This window comes from Castor canadensis, chromosome 1 (genome assembly GCF_047511655.1).
Source record: "Castor canadensis chromosome 1, mCasCan1.hap1v2, whole genome shotgun sequence".
NCBI lineage: Eukaryota > Metazoa > Chordata > Mammalia > Rodentia > Castoridae > Castor > Castor canadensis.
This window is the reverse complement of record NC_133386.1, coordinates 22,804,859-22,827,704: the sequence shown is the minus strand read 5'-3', so window position 1 is coordinate 22,827,704 and position 22,846 is coordinate 22,804,859. Positions and strand designations below refer to the sequence as shown.

At 32.9% G+C, this 22,846-nt stretch overlaps 1 protein-coding gene across 1 annotated transcript in view; it reads left to right on the top strand.

Annotated features, from left to right (window-relative positions):
* Vta1 (vesicle trafficking 1) overlaps positions 1-22,846 on the top strand; it is a 76,156-nt gene that overhangs the window by 24,516 nt on the left and 28,794 nt on the right. The window contains exons 2-5 of the mRNA XM_020186089.2: positions 1,684-1,778; positions 4,334-4,461; positions 4,963-5,038; positions 20,264-20,372. Of these exons, the coding sequence (XP_020041678.1) occupies positions 1,684-1,778; positions 4,334-4,461; positions 4,963-5,038; positions 20,264-20,372 (408 nt within the window). The remainder of the gene's footprint in view (positions 1-1,683; positions 1,779-4,333; positions 4,462-4,962; positions 5,039-20,263; positions 20,373-22,846) is intronic.

The window sequence follows — 22,846 nt, the reverse complement described above, 5'->3', positions numbered from 1 at the left end:
GATTTTTTTAAAATATCGGTAGCGCTCATAATTTTTAAGGGAGAATATAGTGTAATACCTTTTTAGTAGTCGGGAAAATGCAAATTCAAACAGCGAGATACTGTTTTCAGTTCTCAGATTGACAGGAGTTTGTGTTTAAAGTTAATTTTTGGTAAGTCCAGGGAAAAATGAGTATCCTGCATATATTATAGATAAAACTATATTTTGAAGGACAATTTAAAAATAGCTGACAAAGGGCCATGCATGGTACCTCATACCTATAATCCCAGCTACTGGGGAGGCAGAAGTAGATGGATCATGGTCCTGGGCAAAATTAGCATAAGACCTTGTCTAAAAAACAAACTAAAAGCAAAAGAACTGGGGTGTAGCTGTGGCCCTGAGTTGTTCGATCTCCAGTACTGGAAAAAAACAAGAAAGTAGCTCAGAAAATGAAAAAGGCACATATACCAGGACTCAGGAATTCCAACTTTCTTTAGCCCAGAGAACTCTTCTTGCATGTACACCCATGGAATTTGTAACGATGAAAAACATTTGTAAAAAATGAAAATTTGAAAACACTTAGATGTACTTTAGGTGGAAAAATACATACACACTGTGGAAACACTAGAGCTGACAGGGATCTTTAGGACATGTTGCCTTTATATAAGGTAAGTTGCATGCATTATATGTACACACCAGTGTTAAGAGTTACCACTAAAACTGTTCCCAGCTCTTAGCACTGAGAAAGCTATTGAAAATGTGGTGTTTGTCAAAGAAGTCTTTAGCTTTAGTTTTATCTCAGATTTTTTTATTAACTCTTTTACAGACAGGTTATATTTACTAAATGACTAAAACTGTTCCCCCTATAAACCAAAGTTCAAGTCTCATTTCACACCACTATCCCAGCCCACTTGGTGTATTTTATAAGTATCACTTATCTAGCACTTAGCACGTACTCTTGTATATATGGTTGTTTTTCTGAGTATCTTTAAATTGAGTTGTAGGTTTCTGTTGGTCCCTTTGATGGCTTAGGACCTACCTAGACTTTGTTGCTTTGTTTTAAAATAATGCCAAAATGGAAGGCATTGCTTGGTAAAAAGGGTTATCATGGATTTCTTGAATTCTTTAGATAATAATTTTTTCCCATGTTATGTCAATTTTATTATGTTTCATGTAAAATTTTGGGGAGGACAAACACCCAGATTTGCTTGCACTCTTAAGGAAATTTTTTTTATTGTTGTGCTGGGGGTACATTGTGGCATTTACTGAAGTCCTCACAATATATTAAATACATCATTCATCCCTCCATCATTCTCCTTTATCCCACCTCATATCATTCTTGGGATGGTTTCAACAGGAAACTCCTTATATAGCTATCTTAAACAAATAAACAATGTCATGTTTTTTCTTTTGCAAAATCAGAGAACAGGTAGGCAGAACAGGTCCTGTCTGGGGGTTTGCTACCAGTGGAAGGGGGGAGGATATGGGGAAAGGCTGTAGGAGGGTGAATATGGTACAAATACTGTATACACCTGTATATAAATAGAAAAATGAGGCCTGTTGAAACTAAAATCAAATTTTTATTTAAAATTTACTTAAATTTTAAATTACTTATTAGACAAAGCATGTTTTAAACATTCAGTCATTTAAAAGAAAAATTTAAGTACAATTGTTCAAGTCCACTTATTTTTCTTTTCCTTGTAGGTCGTTTATATGCTATGCAAACTGGAATGAAGATTGATAGTAAAACTCCTGAATGTCGTAAATTTTTATCAAAGCTAATGGATCAGTTAGAAGCTGTAAGTTGAACATTAATAATTTATTATCTGATTATGTTTTAGATGCCCCTTTTTTAAATTTAACTATTTGTGTGTATGCGCCTTTGCGTGCTGTCATTTTAGTTCTTTCCCTAGGCAGCACTCAGAAAGTCATTATTGTTTGTTTACACCATACAACCAAGGAAATTATAAGTTTAAAGTAGGTTCAAATATCTTTGCATATCTATTATATCTTGTTCCACATTATCATAGATGGCTTTTGGCTTATCCTTTTATAAGCGACAAAGGCTTTCTAACTTTCCCTCATGTAGTCACATGATGGTTGATTTGGAAGTTTTTAACTAGTTCTTATCATAATGACATGGGCTTATTTAATTCATGAAAGGAATGATGAATGAAATCATACCAATTGCTTATCCTCTGTTGTTCCTTCTTAGTCCAAGACAAGGTGCTCTTACAGTCTAAGCACCCTCCTGTCCCAGCAGGACTGTGGTGGATGACTGTTGAGTCACATTCTTGAACATGATAGAGCTTCACAGGTCACTGGAGATGGCTATTTAGGGAAAATGTATTTGGTTGGGTGTTAAAGCATAAAGAATGCAATGCCAGCAATAGTAGTCTTACTTAGTCATTAGGGTTCTGTTCTAATGTTTAAGTTAGTGGCTACTTCACATTAATGTGTCTCCTGGGAGGCTGTAGATTGCTAACTGTGGATTGCTTTCTATTCTGTTGCTAATGACCTACTTAGAAGCATGAGAAACTGTTCATTCAATCATTGCATTATTTTGCTTAGAAAAACAAAATTTAGACATGTTAAAATCAAAACATGTATACTTACCAGCCCAAGACTTTCTTGTTGTTTGCATTGTTTTTCTTTATTATTGGAAACTTATTATTCAGATCAAGTTCTATTGCAACATAGAACTCCCCTGCCTAATTATCTTATGCAGCCACAGTTAGTAGTGTTCTCTTTAACTTTCTGTGACACTCTGGCCTACTAACTCAGAGTTCTTGTCATCTGCCACTGCTACCCACCAGAGGTGAGCCTGGTAGCACCACTAAGGGAATTAGGCTTCCCCCAGAGTCTCTTTGGTTCTCCATTTTTAATGATGCTTCTATGGATGCAAGATAAATTTGAGAATTGTCTTTAGGGTGGGGTGTTGATCCAGGAGGGAGATTGTCTCTCATACATGGTATTGTATTTGTAAAATTCCAACTCTTATAGACATTTTATATAGAATATATCTTAATATCATAGTATAACAATAGTTGTTAAGATAAAAATAAATAGTTGTAAAGATAAAGTTGGGTAAGACTAAACTTAAGCAGTATTTTTAATAATAAATGAAGCATAAAATTACATTTATGAAGTGACTCATGGGGAGTTTAAAGTATAAGTAGGTCAAGTTTATTCCCAGTGAGGACTCTTATGTCTGTGATATAATATTTGTATTACAGTTTAAAAACTTTAAATATATTAGGAATTTTTCTGCCAACTATTTTCTATTAAAGATGAAATGGCATATTCCCACTAAAATATATTTGGAATTAAATCTGCCTTTACAAGTTATTTTGCAGTTTCAGTGTAGTAAACTAGTATTACACAGAGGCTAGAGGGAACATTTTTGGTTTTGTTTAGGATAAGCATAGCCAAAATTTTCTTAAATCCCAGCATTAAATCTCTTGTGGTCCTTAAATTATTCTGTTTGAATTATGAGAGTGTTTGCTTTGCTGATTTTGTAGAAAACCTTCAGGCCTTTTTTGAAATTTAATTTTTCACTTAGTGACATCTTTGAATAAGGCAATTTTTAAGTAATATGCTTAAATCTGATATTCCAGAAAATCATCTTACACCAATATGACAGTCTAAGAAAAAAATAGAAATTTGTATTGTTTTTAAGTACTTTAAATTATTGTATGCAGAGTAAATGTTTATACAAACTGAAATTTTACATAGTTGTAAGTTGTGTTAATTTGAGGTATACTTGTCTTAATTTAAAAAGCTTCCATCATCTGATTCTGAGTTTGTCAATTTTTACCTCACTGAGTGTTAACTCTCTTTCTCTCTCTCTTATACATTGTTCTTGGAGAGCTACTTTAGGACACAGTGGGTTCTTCTAGTCTTATTTTTTTAATATTTAATAAAAGAAACTGATATGGGAGTAAATTAAAAATTTAAATTATGTGTGCTTGGAAACGAATTTTCTAATTCTGTTTTTAGACTAATTAATCGTGGATGGGATAATATAATTTAGAAATACTTTGGTGCCTCACAGGGATGGTGACATTACATTGTCTTTTTTTCTTAATTATTTTAGTCTTTAAAGCTAAGTTGCATTTAGTTCTAAAAGTTGCACTTTTAGGTTATCATGCATTTGTTTCTTTTGTAAAAGTTGAATTTTGTTTTAAATACATTGGGCTGAGATGGAGCAATTTTTTGCAAAATTTCATTGGTAGCGTCTTTTATTGAAATACATATAAAATAATTTATTTAAAATTATTATTAGGATTATTAGTGCTAAGCTAGCCCTTCTGAGAATCCAAAATCATGAGTTGTGTATTTGATTTTATTTTAGCTTAAGAAACAGTTGGGTGATAATGAAGCTATTACTCAAGAAATCGTTGGTTCTGCCCATTTGGAGAATTATGCTTTGAAAATGTTTTTGTATGCAGACAATGAAGACCGTGCTGGGCGATTTCACAAGTAAGTGAACAAGGAGGAAAACAAAAATTATTTTACAAGGTTGGTTACTGTATGACTAGAGCTTTGTAATTTTCAGTTGAATACTTTCTGACTTCCTGAATAATGATTTAGGCTTTTTTTTATTTAGACTCTCAGTAATTTTGGGTTCCCAGGGCAGATTTATTTTCTAGTAAGCTTACTCTAATTAGCCATTTGGCAACGTTAAAAAATAAATAAATAAACAAGCTGATTTTACCCAAAATCACAGGCTGGCCCAGTGATGTTGATTAATTCAGATAAAATTCTAATTGCATTTTCTAAAATTAACCTAATTTTAGTACATTTACTTATAATGTGAATGTTGTACTAATAGTATTAGCAAAGGTGTAGTTGTATTCTTGAAGTTTGATTTTATTTAAAACATTAATCTCTTAAAAACATTGAGTTTTTTCTTACAGCTACATGACTAATACTTTCTAATGTTTTTCATTTAAATTAGGCCAGTTCTTTTTTTTCTTCCAGAAACATGATCAAGTCCTTCTATACTGCAAGCCTTTTAATAGATGTCATAACAGTATTTGGAGAACTCACTGATGAAGTGAGTATACATTCTTTATTGTCTGATTAGCTGAAGATGATTAACGTTGCTATCTGTTAGTTTTTAATCAAATTAAATGGAAGCAAAATATAAAATTAAAAGTCCTCACTTTTAGGAATGTATGTGAAACAGGTAAAATTATTTCTAATAATTCTTTTTGTCATAAGGTCTTTAAACCTAGTGTGCATTTTACTCTTCACCGTATGTGTAAGTACTGCATTAGACAATACGTTTAGAGTTTGATTTTATTAAGCATTCATATGTTTTAATCTTGTATGTTACTAGGTTTCTACATTAGATTAGTATTTGATAAACATCCCAGAGGCAAAGACTTTTTAAGACCATTTTTTCCCATTTTTCTAGTCAGAAGTCTTGTTATTTATAATTTTGTTTCTTATTAAAAAATACATACGGTCCTTGACATTTTGGAAGATACTTCATATCCATTTTAATAAATTTGATTCTCATACTGACTCTAAGATGAGCAGAGCATATACTAATTTTATACTTTGCACATCGAGGCTAATTGACATTTGTTGCTTTAAATTTAGTGTTTTTACTGTAGCAGGCTTTACTGTTTTCATGGAAAATTTGTTTTCTGCAAGAGGAGATACCAATCTAGAAAGAGATTGAGAGGGGAAAAAGAACTACATATGAGATATGGTGCTTTGAATAGTATGAGGAGCATTGTTTCTCTGACAGACTTTTTTTTTAGACTAATGGGCAGCTGTTGGTAAACTTCCAAAAACAAAGTACAATTTGCATTTTTTAAAAAGATGGTATGTCAAAACTGCAAAAAGTTATTTTTTCTTATATGTAAAGTGGTGCTAAACTCTTGAAGATTATAAGTAGGGGTTTTGCCAGCATGAAAGTTGTACAGGACAATTCAGAATTGTGACAGATGGGGACAGTTTTTTTACTGGGTGTTTCCATCCTTTTTATTTCAAAACATGAAGCATCCCCAATCATTGCACACACAATAATAGCAGCATTCCTTGATCATTTTGATAACCAAAAAACATCTTGTAAAGGCCTTATGGATATACCCTGTTTAGCAACTTTTTTCTCCTGTTTCTGTTATTACTGATCTGGACTTCTGTTTCTGTTTTACTCATATAAGGTACAGTGCTAAATACTTAGAGATACAGAACTGATACAGATATGATATTATGGAAAGCTTTTCATTAGGGTTTTAGAGAATACCAGGTAATAACAGAAAATAGTGAAAATTCAGACAAGAAAAAAAAGTCATAAGCCAGATAAGATGAACATTAGAAGGCCATCAACCTCCAGTCAGTGGAGATGTTTAGTAAAGGACTATGCTTCATGATGCTTTATATGATAAGAAGCTGTAGAATGGGGAAAATGACAAGCCATTTGGCAAACGAGCAGCTAGTCAATAAATAACATGGACTTTAGGTTAGAGGTGGAGAGTCATACACAATGAGTTCTTTTGGATTTGAGAAAATAATATTCAAAACATTTTAAAATTTGAATACTAATGTAACATAAACAGAAATCATTCTTGGCAGTAGACAAGAAATCAGCAAAGTAGAGGGAACACTTCAAGTTATAAAAGTCGACAGACCCTTCAGGTTGGATTGTTTTGAAGGAGAGCAAGGATAGTCAAGTAAATATTCTTTGTAAACACCTATATTTAAAATGCAAGTGGAAAAAGTGAGTAAAGAAACACAGTCACTAACGTGGGTAGAAGTTCAGAATAACAGAGAACATGATGATAAGGCAAAGTGCCAGGTTAGTGTGCCAAGTGCTTCCAGTGCTCTCATTGCCCTCTCCTGGTTCCTCTTACTCAGCAAGACCTTCCCTGCCCACGTATCTCAGATGCAAGCACTTAGTCCTCTGAAGCTGTAACTTCTGGAAGTGGGAAACCCAGATAATAGGTGAAATAATAGACATAGGAAAAGGAACAAAATTTCCAGAATCTTAAACTGAATAACAAATACTTTTCAGTAAAAGGATACATAAATACCTCCACACACATATGGTATATAAGTTATCAGCATTTCAGACTAAAAATGTAGGCTTATATTTAGGTGCCCTTAATAATGATCATCTTCCTTAGTTATAACTTGGGCAAGGACTCTAAGACCAATGAGAAGGTTTCAAATTAGATTGGGGATGATGTGGTAAGGTACAGTTAGATACTGGGGTTATTAAAGAATGTGGCATAAGGGTTTTCCCAAAATAGTGTTGTATTTCTCTCTCCCTGCCCCCCCACCTCACTAGTCAACCTAATGATGGAATCCAGATAGCTGGAGGGGTTTGGAATGGTATGGAAAAAAATTTAAATATTCTAAGGCCAGAGTGGAAAGAGAAGTCCCTGTGGTTTTGTGATTGGGCTAAGGTTTATTCTTGGGCCTTCATGTAAATACTGCATATTTAGATTAGAAAATGTGTGTACACAGTTTATGTGTAATTATGTGGATGCTTTTCATTAACTTGCTTGTATTAGTTGTAACACGTAAAATTTGTACTTTAAACAAACGTTTTATATATATAAATTTACAAATTGCTTGAATACAGTACTGCCTTTTTCATATCTTACACTATAGTGAGCTTACCTTGTCATGACTAGTGAACTGAGTTTTGACTGTGAACAAAGATTTACAAGATGTAAAAATTTTGCCTTCAAGGAAAGTTTACTGGTAAGGCACAATTGAACCAAACAGTTTATTCAACCTTCTTTCAAATTTGTTTTAATTTCATTGTTTTATTGTTGTTGTTTGATTATTTTCCATTTCTAGAAATGGAATCTTCGTAATGATTACTGAGATCATCTAGGTCTTTAAAAAATGATGATTTAAAATGTCAGTAACTTTACATGACGCTCTACTTAAGTAGAACGGGGAACATATGATCTAGCTGTGATTTAACCAATGTTACAAATGATCAACAGGACAGCCAGCAATATCAGCACCCTAAGGCTTAAATTTACTGATGATTTAAGTACTTTGTGCATAAAGTAAGCACAGGTGCCCAAAACAGCTTAATTGTTTGAAAAAAACATCACTATAAACTGATCATAGCATTTAGCAGTTTTAACTTATTCCCTCCTTTCCACTTCCATGTTAGGTTCATTCTTTGAAAACACTAGCAGGGACAAAGACAGGAAACAGAACAGTGGGAAAAGAATGAGTTTAAGAATGTCAGGAGGGAACCTTTTTTTAAATGTATGCTTACTCTCCTGTACTTATAATCAGGACTCTATCCTATGTTTCATTTCTGGGGGAAGTGCACTAGTGTTATTTCATTGTATGATAAACCAAAACTTTTAACAAGGCTAAATCTTCACTCAGTATTGTTTTCTTCCTTTTCTCTTGCTGCTTGAGAAACAATAAAATAACAACAAAATGGGGTACATTACAATTGTCTTTATTTTTGTATTTTTAAGTTAGCGTATGTTTAACTTTTTCATCTTTATAACCAAGACAATCATGGTCTTTAAATTACATTTTTTTATAGTTTAAAAGTTTTACAGTTGTGTCTTAATAGCCCTGAAGATTATTCTAAAAGAAAAGAGATAGTGGTTGTCAGAACCAGGCCCATTGAACTCCTGACCACAAAGTCATCTTACCTCTTTGGATTTGGTTATTCTCTATTAAGAGGGGAGCCTGGAAAGAACGATTTATTAACTTGAGCTCTTATTCCAAGCACTGCAAGTCTAGGCTCTTCTGCGAGATTTCCAGGCCTGCTGTAATATTCCTTATATAACTCGTACTGCTTACCAGTCCATTTCGCTTGCCAGACCTGTCTGTTTACTGTCCTGTCTGTCTTCTCCTTGGGGAATGTGTTTTTAGACTGCTTTGCCTCATTTTCACCTTCTCTTCACATCTTAGCTACCTTACTCTAGCCCTTACATGGATTTGTCCACTTCCTCAGTTCTTCAGTTTTTAGTTTTTAGTTTTAATTATATGAATATTACACTATGACTTTATTAACTTCATTTTAATACATTATATTTTGAAATAAATCATACTGCAAGTACATGAAAAGAAGACTTTGTCTCATTCTACTCTTTCATCTTCTTTGATATTGACTATAAATTTGTATACGGAGTAAAATATCAATAAAAATGGAGTGATTAGTTGATATTTCAAAGATTGCTATAGTCAGCTTTTCATTTTTTATCTGTAGGTGGAAATAATTTTCAGACTTGTTTACACAGGACTTCTTTCATAACTCTTCTAAAAAGTAATAGATCTCATTTATTCACAGGATTTTCCTTGGTCCAGTTCCTAATAATTTTTCCCTTTTAATTTCATGTCATTACTCTTAGTTGTACAAAACTAAATAAACTATATTTTCCTTAGTATTCAACTGGGTTTTGGTATTAATTTTTAAAATATATTTTATTTCCATTCTGTTTTTTCAACTTGTATCATTTTATATAATATATTTAACTTTTTTAAGGTATGCTTTCTTTAATTTCTTCTCAATATTTTAGTTAAATTTGTTGTTATGTAAGCTTTTTGAGTTCCTGTAGGTCTTTTGGTGCCAGTGTCTCAGTTTTAGGAATAGAATCACCATTTTGTGTGTGTGTGTGTGTGTGTGTGTGTGTGTGTGTGTGTTGAGTCGAGTCTACATTATAGGGAATGTTCAGAGTACAGATGTTTTATTTTCCTTCTCTAGCACCTTGTGTAATCTGTTTGTGTCAGATAATATTGATTGACTTCCTTGTATTGTGTTTTAGATTTACTCCACCACTAGTAATGTTTGGGAGACAGGTAGTGTTCTACATAGTTTTCTTTAAAATCTTTGGCTAAGGTTTAATGCTGTTAATTTAGGAAAAATGTAAAAATTGTAGGTAAAAAAGATAATACTGTGACTTACTGTTTCCACTATTTTGTGGGGATCAGATTAATACAATATTTTTTCTGTCTTCACAGACCTTGTGTTTTAACTTAGAAGAGCAAATAACTATGATGTTACATGGTATATTAATGATGAAGTGCAGAGAAGTGACCCATTGCAGTACCAGCCATTTGCCTAGCATTCTGCCTAGATACTGTCTACATATATATATATATATATAAAATATATATAAAATATCATGTTTCACCTTTAACAACTCTGAATTATGTTAAAAAACTAAGGATCATATGTTTTAAAACATATGTGTCTATCTGAGTACAACGTTATTATAACTATACATGTACATTTGGTAAAATATAAATACCTTGTTCCCACATGCTATATAGTTAGAATAATTTTTCTCAAACTCTGAAATAGATTCAGCCTTTTTATTTATTTAATTTCCCATGCCTTGCAGGCTGTTTTCATAAAATCCAAATGTGAGTAAAAAATACAATATTAAACTTTTAAAAAGTGTATAAAAGAGGCTAATTTGTTATTAGATTTCTAAATACTCTAGCTCTCTTTACTACTGGTTAAGTATCTTACTCAAAGTAGTCTGGATGAGAAGTACTTCATCTTTCTGGGTTTTTTAAGATTTTGAAATATCTGTATAGACTTTACCACTTGAGCATCTTTGATCCAAAAATCCAAAATCTAAAATACTCCGAAATCAAAACTGACTTCAGCTTATAATGTAAGTCGGAAGCATAGATTTATTGTATAATGATGAATAGGTCATATTTTAGTAATGTCCCTAGTAGTGTACTCTGTTTATAGAGGATGTCAACAAATGCATGAAAATTTTGATGGAAATTATCCTAATCAATTTTGTATACTTATTTTATATTTAAGTGAACACATTCAAAATATATATCATTACTATATTTGGAAGCCTAATGTGCATTTGATGTCTCAAAAGGGCAATAGGAAGAAAATAAAGAAAAGAAGATATTTGAAGAAATCATGTCTATGGGTTTTCCAAATTGGGTAAAAAAAGCAGCTAAGAAAATCAGCGAACCCCAAGTAACATAAATAAAATCACACATAAGAACTGCATAGTCAAACTAGTGAAGTTCAGTGATAAAAGAAAAAAAAAAAAAAACGACCAGAAAATAATGAAATGGCATATTAGTAAGTGTTGAAAGGAAAAGAAAATCTTTCAATTCAGAATTTTGTCTATAGCAATATTATCTTGAGAAAATGAGGATAAAAGACATTTTCAGACAAATAATGATTCATTATAGCAGATCTAGACTACACATCTAAAGGAAAAAGTAAGGTTTTCAGGCTTAAGAAAATTATGCCAAATGGAAACTTTAACTCACAGGAGTTAACACTGGACCTAGTAACATAGGTAAATGTAAATGACTGAATCATTTTTTAAAACATATGTGTCTATCTGGGTACAAAGTTATTATAGCTATATATGTACATTTGGTAAACCTAAAAGAAGGCAGGAAGAGTAAAGAAAGAGAAATAAAAACAGATGAGACTAATACAAAACAAGTAGTAACCTTTGGGCCTAAATACATTTGTCTCAATATATACTCTAAGTGCAAATGGAATAATGCTCCAATATAGAAGTACAGCTTTTCAAATTAGATGTATAAAGCAGACCTTAACTGCATATTATCCACAGGAGACACTCTTTATATACAAAGATGTATTTTGAAAATATAAAAGTAGAAAAAGATACTCGATTCAGATAATAAGTAAGAAAAATCCCAAGTGATAGTATTAGGTAAACTCAAACTGTTACTAGAAGTGAAATGGGACATTTCATAATAGTAAAGGATCAATTCATTCAGAAGACATTGCAGTTATAAATGTCTATACATCTAATAACAAGAGTTTCAAATTACATGAAACAAAATTGACAGAAAAACATTCATAATTATAGTTGGAGATTTTAAGGTCCCCCTCAGTCCTTGATAGAATAAGTAGTTTTAAAAATAAGTAAAATTAGCTAACATGAGTAAAGACTGTCCACTCAAATATTGTCTAGGATGTGGAAAAATAAGACCTTTCATACATTGCTTGGTGGAAATGTTAGATGTTGTGTAGCTGCTTTGGGAAAGGATTTGGCAGATTTTTGTAAAGTTAAACATACTCCCACTCTTTTACCCAGCAATTCCTTTTCTGGTATTTATCCAAGAGAAATTAAAACATATGTCCAGAAAAAAGACTTGTTGAGAAGTGCTCATAGGAAATTTATTTATAATAGGACAAAGCTGGAAATAAGGCAGATGTCCACCATGTTATTCAGATAGAAAAAGGAACTAACCACTGGTTTAACCTGCAATGTGGATGAACCTTGCAGACGTTCTGAGCAAAAGAAGAATCAAAGAATGCAATCTGTATGATTTCCTATATATAAAATACTAAAACAGAAAATTTTACCTTAGTAAAAAAATAAAAAATAGTTTTAAGTTTTTTGTGGCAAAGGAAATTGATCTGGAAAGGAATATACTTTCTGAGTATATAGGAATGTTCTATGTTCATAAAAGTGAGTTACATATATATATGTCAAAGCCCCAAATTATAAACTTAACATTTATGCCTATTGATATACATCAGTTTTGCTGAAAAATGTTAAATATTTAATATTTTTGGAGAAGTTGCAATATGGGTTGAGAGATGTGGTGTTGGAGTGGTATTGGAGAAATTGTATTTATGTTTTTGAATACATTAGATAGATGGATGTATGTATGTGCATATATGACATATATACTGTATATGTGTTAATATATGAATGTGTTTGTATGTGTGCATAGTTACTGGTACATGTATATATACATATGTACACACATATCATAGTTCCTGTATCTCTGTACTGAGACCTAGAAGTGATGCACCAGTACAATGAGCACCCCTAGTGTCTGATTTTGGGTTCTAAATACTAGTTTTCTATAATAGGAACCTGGACTCTCATTCAAAGACTGAATCTTGAGTTAAGTCAAGGAAAGCAGTAGGTGAGATTAGACCTTCTTGTGCCAAAAATTAATGAAGTGTGATCAAAATCAGGGAAACCAGTAGCCATCTTGAGAGGATCCCTCTGTCCATGTCAAAAACAGTCTGATCCAGGTGTGGTAGTGAAGATCTGTAATCCCACCCTTGGGAGGCTAAGGCAGGAGGATTGTGAGATTGAGGCCAGCCCTGGCTTCACAGTGAGACCCTATCTCAAAAAAGTATTAATAATTAAAAAGAACAATTTTAACATCAAAATAAGACCAAACAAACATCATATGTATGTAAGATGAACTGAGAAAGACAAACATCACTTCAGTGATAATGTTGCCAAAATGTGAATCCTGAACCTTTTATGAATCATGAACCATCAGAGAAATCCAAATTGATAGACATTTTACAGCTAAGTTAGTATTTTTTAAATGTCAAGATCAGGAAATACTAATAAATGTTATTTGAAATGCAAGTCTAAATGAACATATTGACTAAATAATGCTTGCTTCCTATTCTAATAGGGGAAGAAATAATCACAGAGGACATTATTAGGACATTTGACAGAAGTTAATATGACTATGGTCCAGACAGTAGTATTGTTTGAGTGTTAAGTGTCCAGATTTTGATGACTGTTGACTGTAACATTGTCCTTGATCTTAGAAATATAAAATGAAAGGGTAAAGGGGCACAGAGTTTTCAACTTACTCCTCAATGGTACAGAAAAAAATTCTGTTTATGTATATATATATATATATATATATATATATATATATATATATGTTATCCGTGACGTTGACACCAAATTAGAGATTGTCAGTCCCTTTTTTCTTTGAAAATGTTATAAGAGCTATAAATTTTTTCTCATGCATATGCATGTTATACTTCTTCACATAATTTGGTGTAGTCACAGATACCCTCAACCCTATCCACTGACCCTTCCTTGTAAGCCTAAGTCAAATTGTGTAATCAAGTTTAATATAAACATTTATTTATTAGCAAAAACAGTTTTACTTCAGTTCAGTGATTTCATAGAATGGTTTCCAGATAGCCATATTCAAATTCATTTGAGGGACTTAATGAATTCCAAGTTATTCACTTATTTGATCACAAAATTGTTCTTAAATTCTGTTTACTAAGCACAATTCCAGGCACAAGCAATACAGAAATGGGTAAGGTGCCTGCCCTCATAGGACACATTTCTATGGTTGAGTCAAACAGAAAATTAATAGTTAAAATATATACTGTGTCACATGATAAGTGTCATGGAGAAATTCAAGGTAGAAATAAGCAGATCAGTTTTTAAATAAGTTGGTTGGAGAAGACCCAGTTGAGAAATAGGTAACATTTTAGCAAATTCTTGAAAGAGATATTCCAGGAAGAGGCACACAGTTTTCAAGAAGATATACCCATTATGTTGAAGAAATAACAAGGCCAAAAACGTGGCCGATTCCAGAGTAAGGAGAGCGACACTAGTAGATGCGGATGGGAGGAGGGAATTCAAACATAATTGATAAGATATGATTTGCATTTAAAATGTTACTCCTTTCACCATACTGAGCAATGGTGGGAAAAGGGAAACACATTAGTAGATTATTAAATTATCAAGATTAGAGATAATGCTTGCTCAGATTAGAATTTGCAATATAGGTTATGAAGAGAAGTGATTAGAATCTGGTTCTATTTTCAATTTAGAGCTGACAGAAGTTAAGAGATTTACTGATACAGGGTGAGGGAAACAGAGTACTCAAAAATAATTGTGAAATATTGAGCTGGATGTGTAAGTCTCAAGGTTCAGAAGTATGTTCTAGAACAGAAAATATGAACTTGGATATTATAGGAGCATTAGGTACTTGATAAAGCCATTGGACTACATGAGGCCATCAGCTAAAGTAGAGAAAGAGGCATCTAAGAGCTGAAATCCTTGGTACTCCAAGCTTATTTATATGCCATGAGAAAGAGCTGAAGGAAGCACTAGCAAAGTGAAAGGAAAACCAGGAGACCCTTATAATGAGAAAACCAAGTGAAAATGGGATACTAGCATGAAAAGGCATACTTTTCATGATGAAAGATCAAGGAAAATGATATTTAAGTGTTGAATTTAGCAATACAGAAGTAATCTGTAACCCTGACAAAAGCACTTGCAGTAAGTGATAGGGTGATTAAAAACTCCACAATGGTAAGTTCAAGAGAAAAAATCAAGTAGGACAAATTTGAGGCAGCTTATGTAAAACATTGTCCTTCAGGGATGGTCCTTTGATATGCTATTAAAAAAATATTTATATAAGATTTTCTATAGGTTGGGCCAGAAATTCATTTTTTGTAATTATATTGTCATGTCATTTTTATATGCACTAAATTTGAGGATACCTGATCCAGCCTATGTGTTTTCCCACTAGTCATTCTTAGGAGTAGCAAGTGCAAATGAATTAAAAATTATATGAAAACTTTTGTATTCTATTGCTGATTCTAGTAGCTGAAATTTGCAGTTGTCAGTGATTTTCATCAATCCAATTAGAAAACAGGAACTTAGAGGCCAGGGACAAAAGTAAAAGTTCTTTTTGCAATTCCTGTTTCCCAGAAAGGATGTCTAAGCAGCCAAGTAGTTAATGGATTTCAAAAATATTGACATCTTGAAAATTTCCTCTTAAAATACTATGTAATATCTAGCAATATTTTAAAGAAAACCACATTAAAAACATGCATTAGTTCAAGTTAAAATTGTCAGAGATTTTTACTAAATATTCATGCCAGAGTGCTGAAATGATGGTATCTTGGAAACTGAACTAAAATTTAAACTTTATTACTTTATATGCTTTAGGAAAAATTTTAATGTGTTGGCTGAAATGAACCCTCTTTAGCTTAAACTAGTATTTTCATAAACTTCATATACTAATAAATCCAAGGTAGTTTAAACTTCTCTACTTTGTTTATACTGTGAAGTTAGGACTGAAAGAACCTTGTAAGTCATTACAATACAACTTTTTCACTAAATCTTCAGACAGAATTAAGTTATTTCAGGTTGGGAAAGATTTGTCTTATTCTTAAAGTTCCCAAAAGCAAGCAGTTTAAATTTTTCTTGGCAATTTTTATTCATTTCCTTTCGAAATGATCCTCTTTATATCTACCAAAATATATCCTGCAGTAATACACATTAAGTCACTGACCTTTTAAAGCCCATTTTATTTCCACATAAATTACAAATTGCAGTGTGGTAGTTGTAGTTTAACGAGATAGTCCTGAATAGATTGGCTGTCTTTATTACTAAAATAATGTGACCTTGGGTAAGTCACCTTACTTTCATAATGGCACTCTTCTCTATAATGATGAGATTGTGAAACTCTTAGGGAGAAACGATGAAGAACTAATACCTGACAGGTATGGCTTCCATAAGTGCCCCCCACGCACGCGCACACACACACACACACACACACACACACACACACGATGTCTCTAAGATGGCACTCTTGGGCTTGGTGGAACTTTTGGGGGTGGAGTCTTGTGGAAGGTTCTTAGGTCATTGGACATGTGCCCACAAAGGAGATTATAGGATCCTTGCCCTGCCTCCCTCACTTACTGATTACGAGGTGAGTGAGTGGGTTTTGTTCTACACAATCCATTATGAAGTACTGCTTCAAACCCAGGCCCAAGCATACTGATTATGGACAGAGCTTCCAAAACTGTGAGACAAAATAATCTTTTCTGCTTATATGTGATTATCTCAGGTATTATGTTATAAGGAAAGAAAACTGACAAACACAGGGACTTTAAATAACAGGTGTCACATTTAGGGATGTGACTAAATGCTAACTTTAATACTGAACTCTAATGCTCATATGTGACTTTTTCATCCTGTCATCCTCAGACCTAGCACCGTGCCATCCATGATAAGTAATTTTTAACTAGAAACCAAGGAGGCACATTTTGAATAAATATTTGAGCTGAGCCTTGAGGAAGAAGAGACTTTTGGCCAAAAAGGAAACCATGGTAGATAAGGGAGAAAAGCGTGGGAAAGTACTGCAGGTATTAGTATCTTACCTGGATTGAAGAAAATGGCAGGAAGTAAGACTGAAGCAGGGTCAACAGTGTGGCAGACCCTGAATACCCATTTAAAGTGTGTTTACATTCAGCTTGTCCTATAATGTCTCAGAACCTCAGTGGAAGTAAAATATGACCAATATTTCAAGGTTATTAGGAGGTCCAAATAAGAGGGAAATGTGTAGAACTGCTTTATAACCTGTAAAGTATCATAAAGATGTCATCTTATTTTGGGCTTATCTTACTTACCCAACTAGCCCTTAATATGTATCTTCCAGCTGTAGCAAATCGATTTATTGCTAGTTCTCAAATTTTCGTTTCTTTCTGCCTTTCTAAGTTTGCTCATCCTCTTTCTTTTCCCCATTATAGTCATTCCACGACTTTCCACCTTTTCACATCATGTTTATCCTGAAGACTAAATTTAAACACCATTCCTTTAGCAGGTGTCCTTTATCCTATTTTTCTTTGTTTTTCTAAATAGTTCCATATACTTGCTGTAAGAAACAAGTGTAATTTTTCCTACTTAGTGTGCTTTATTTTAGTTGTGTATTGTAGCCAGATGATTTAACTCCCTAATGGCAGGACTAACGTGCTGACTTATTTTGTATTTCCCAGATTGTTAATTGAAGATTTTAATTAATAGCAAATATTTATTGAGCATGCAAAACATTTTAAGTTAATTACAGTTATCTTAGTTTTCCCCCCAAATGAAGAAAATTTTGGACCACAAAACATGTGTAATTAGTAATTACCTTCATTGGTTTTAATTGCTGCAGTACAGGAGTAAAAATAAACATTTTAAAATAATGTCATATTGCACATACTCAATTCTAGTGGACATGGGAACCAGAGGTTCTGAAGTTTGGTAATAATGTAGTTTTTCTAGACCTTCAGTCCCAGTTATCTAGGATTATGATAAATTAAAAATGCTCTGGAAAGCTCAGTGCTTTAGCATGTTTTGCTCTCACAGAGTCAAAGAGAAGGAAGGAAAGAGTGAACCATATAACAATACTGTTTCTGTGGGTCAAAAACGGTCAAGTACTAGAATGCAGAAATCGTGAATCTGTATATTGAACAGAATAACTTCCATGAAAATCAAGCCATCATATATGGAGATGTGTCTACATTTGTTAAGCAGTTACTGGTGCTGGAACAAAGCCACATGCTTGGTATAAATAGACCATGCCTTTAATGAGCTGGGAATGTATGTGAGTAAATGTTTAGGGAGGAGGGAACACTTTATAAGCATACATATAAATATATAATTAGAAATTATGATAGTGTTAAAGAAAAGAGAGTAGAAGATTATTGAATAGTCTTCAGTTGGGAAAACCTTTTTGAGAAAGTGATATTTGATTTGATATGATGAATAGTTTAGTAGAGATGAGTTAGTCTGTGAAGACAAAAGGAGCATGCAGAGGTAACCGGTTATGTGGGCCATGGCATGTTTAGGGATAGAAAATATGCAGACCGAGCTGGATGATACGGGAGTGAACAGAATAGAAACATTGAGAAGCTGGACAATCAAGAACAAGGTAGAATAGACCCTTGTAGTCAATGTTAGAGCTTTTATATGTGTGTGAATTCATGTGTGCGTGCATGTGTGTATTGGGAAGTCACTGAAAAGATTGATAGGAATAGATTTATGATTTTAGGAATATCAGTCCTAATGAATAAGAAGATGTGGTGAGAAGTAATGTAAGAATATTAGTAAGGAGGCAGATTAGGTGAATGTGGGGAGATGACGTCCAATTCAAGATATGTTCCAGAAGCAAAATCAGTTGAATTCCTAGCAAATTGGATGGGAGAGGCAAAAGACAAGAGAGAGGTGCTAAAAATGACTCACATTTCTAATTTCAAAAGGAGAGATTTAGAGGAAAATTAATTTTAGTTGTATGTGTGACATCCAAGAAGAGATACCATATTGTCAGTTGGATATTTGTCAGAAGCAAATTCAGGTTAGGTTTACACATTTAAGAGTGATAAAGATATTGATAGCATAAGTGAATATGGAGACAGAAGAAAACAAGCTAGATGACTGGAGTCATATTGGAATGAAGACAGCTCATTATGAGACAATAAATAGCAACTCTGTAAACAGGGATAAATGAGGGTGTAGAGAGCAAGGAAGAGAGAATGAATGGATGAATTTGAATGAATATACACCATCTAAAGGGGACTGCTATTCAGTTCAGATAATTGTGATCTTAAAAAAAGAGAGAGATCTGGGTTTCTATAATTTTCCTGTGCTATGAGAAACGTAATTCATGTTTTAAATTCTCTAGCAGTCAGCAACTAGCCACTAGCTTTTCTGCTAGAACAGGGTACTTCAGATTATTTGAAGGTTGGATAAGGATTAAGTAGCTAGAGGAAGTAGGAAAACAAGTGAAAGTGTGTCATATATCCAAAGATGCAGAATATTTCAAAAAATTTGTAATGGTCCAGCATTTAATGTGCTGCTGAGAGGTTTGATAAGATGATGCTTGAAGAGTGTCTGTTGTGTTTGCCAATGTGGAACAGGTTGTTGATGACTTTTGCAAAAGTACTTCTTTAGTGAAGTACATATGTGGGCGCCTTGCTAGTAAAAGACACGGGCACTTTCAAATTCTGTGACCTTTTGTATGACATGGAAATACAAACTAAATAGAAAAGAAATGGGCATGTATTTCCCCACCCTCACCCAGAGTGAACTTAACAGAGAAGAATTGACTTTAAATATGGATACTTCTTTTGAAAAGCTTGGTGAAGTGGAATAAATACAGTCATACCTGGAAGAAAATGGGAATCAATGTATGTAACTTCAACAAGGAAGAAGAGGCAAATAGCAGGTTTTTAGGCAATATTTTCAGTTCCCCTTATAACAACACAGTGAAGTACTGTTTTCCCTTTTTAGAGTTGAGCTAATGAGATTCAGAGCTATTAAATAGTGTGCATGTTAAAAGTTAAGCTTGCCAGGCTATCTAATGTTTGTTTTAACTACTATATCATAGTTTTCCTTTTGTTTTCATAGATTGTATAGATCGTTTGGTGCAAATAGTTCAGGCTACTATTACTGACTTTTGTATTTAATCTTAAAATTCATTTTCACCTATTTTTCTTATGCATAAGAGTCTCGAGTTTTTGCTGGCAAGACACTTCCATAGTTCCATTGCAGATCTTGTTTGAAATGTGACACCATATAGGAGCACCGGGCATGTGTTTAGATGGAGATAGCTGTTCATGAAATTTGTCAAGTCCATGTAAAATTAAGTTTTATCTCAGAGGTATGATATAGGCTATTTTAAATGTTTGTGTTTTTTTTTCTTTTCACTTCTTTACATGATCTAATATTGATACAAAAATAATCTCTTTTAGAATGTGAAACACAGAAAGTATGCAAGGTGGAAGGCAACATATATTCATAATTGTTTAAAGAATGGGGAGACACCTCAAGCAGGCCCTGTTGGAATCCAAGAAGATAATGGTATGTGTTTATTTTTCCAAGTAAAATGATTTAGTAGTATCATAATTGTTCAGTTAGAATTCCAAAGTTTGTGGAAGGAAGGTTGGGAATGGAGCTCAGCAGTAAAGTGCTTGCCTAGCCCTAGGCTAAATACCCAGCACTGCAAAAATTTTAAAGTTTCCAAAACGAACAATGCAGTTGTTTTCATACATGAAAATTAAGTATAAAATCATAGCTTAGGGACAGCAAGAGAATAAGATCAAACTGTTGTAATGTCGTCTGTATCAGCAATGTGGCTTGGCTGTCTCACACATCTAATCATACTTCATTCCTGAATAGGAAAGGTAGTCCATTTATAATTTAGAAAATGTTTCCAAACCACAAAGATTAGTGTATTTTTTGTATATTTATTTGAATTGTGTAGGATTTTGTGGGGTGGGGGGGAGGATTAATGCTTCACATCCTCCAAAAATCATAAAGTATGTAAAAATGCAAAGCGAATTTCTCATTACCGTCATGTTCCCCATCTTCCTAGATCCTACCAAAGCTCAAATTCTTTAAGTAAATAGTACTTTTAATTTTTGTGTGCCCTTACAAAGATCATTTTATAAGCAAATAAGAATATATATAAATATTTAAGAATAAATATATTTGAGAATATATATATATATATATATATAAATAACTAGGAGTGGGACTGCTGGTTTTATGCTAGGTACATGTTAGTTTTATATAAAACATAGCTGTATGTGTATGTGTATGTATATTCATCCATAGCCTCCCTTTTTCACAAATTGGTAATACACATACTCTTTTACATGTGGCTGTTTTTTTAAACTTTACACAAAAAATTTCACCATCATTAATTTTACAAAATTTAATTATGAAAAAAATTGAAGATCTTATTTCACTTGATAAATACTGGGGAAAAAGGAAATTTTTTTTTACTTTCTTTTATTGATTAGATGTATAGGAAATAGATTGTTAGAGAACAAACATTACTCTCTGACCGTAGAAAATTCTTATCCTTGTATTTTGTTATATAACATTTTGGTATCTGTGAAGGTCATTTAATGCAGGGATCAGTAAATTTTTTTCTTAAAGGAGTATCTAGAGAATATTTTAATCTTGTGGTTCACACAGTCTTTGTTGCAAATGCTCAACTCTGTTGTTGTAGTGCAAAAGTAACCCTACACGGTATGTAAACAAGTAAGCATGATTATGTTCTAATAAAACTGTATTTGTAAAACAAGCAGCAAGCCACTGGCCAGGTTGGCCAATTCCCATTTAATTCATCTCCTTATGTCTGTTATTATAGTGAATTCTATTAAAAGATTGCCTAACATTGAACCAACTTTGTATTGTGTGATAAACCCCACTTGGCCAGGATGTCTTACTTTTTATTATACTAATGGATTCTGTTCCAGATTCTTGAGGATCTTTGCATTCACATTCATAACTAAAATTGATCTACAATTTTCTTTTTTGATATCAATATATTATGCTTACTTTATAAATAAAATTTGAAAATTTCTAGCTTTTTTATATGCTTTGAAGCACTTTAAATAGCCTTGAAATTCTTTGCTTTTTTATTTTTTATTAGCCTTGAAATTAAATGCTTTATGGAAATTTTTTGTGAAACCAGCTGGTCCGGTACTGAGGATAGCTTTTGACCCTGTTCTTCCATCAGTGCCCAGTAAATGAATGTGCATTGATTAAATAAATTGTTTTTCTTCTTTGCACCCATTTTAGTGATTCCTGCCTAGGAGTTGAGTTCTTACCATTTTTCATTGTATGTGTACCTGTGCAAGGCTATATGTATCCACTAACAAAATATGATAGTCAAATACTTCCATATATAACTTAAAAGTGAGTAGGTAGCACACATAAACATAAGAAAAGTTGCTGAAATCAGTCAGTAGGAAAAACAAAACCACAATATACCCTACCTACTGACTAGAATCTAGAGCTAAAACTTAAGCTGATAATGCTGGCAAGGATGTTTAGTGGCTATAATTCTCATACATTGCTTATGAAGAAAGAGAAAAGTGTTTGTTAGTTTTATATAAAATTAAACATATACTTAGCATAAGCTAGCAGTCCCACTCTTAGTTATTTACCCAAAAGAAGTATAAATACGTGTTCATGCAAAGAACTGTACATGAATATTTCAAGAGTTTTATTTATAATTACCAAAGTATACAAATAATCCAGATACCATCAGTTTGTAAATGAATCAATGAATCGTGAAACATCTTTGCAGTCAAACCTGTTAGCAATTAAGTATATATTATCTTGCTAATATATGCAGACTGATTTCAAAAGCCATACCAAAAGCTATGTATTATATGATTGCATTTATATATTATTCTAAAAAATGCAATGTTATATGGACAGACATGAGATCAATGAGCAGTGGGGATAAGAGGAGGAGCAAGGGAAAAGTTTAGGAGATGATGGGAATATCCCACATGTGGCTGTAATGGTGGTTACAC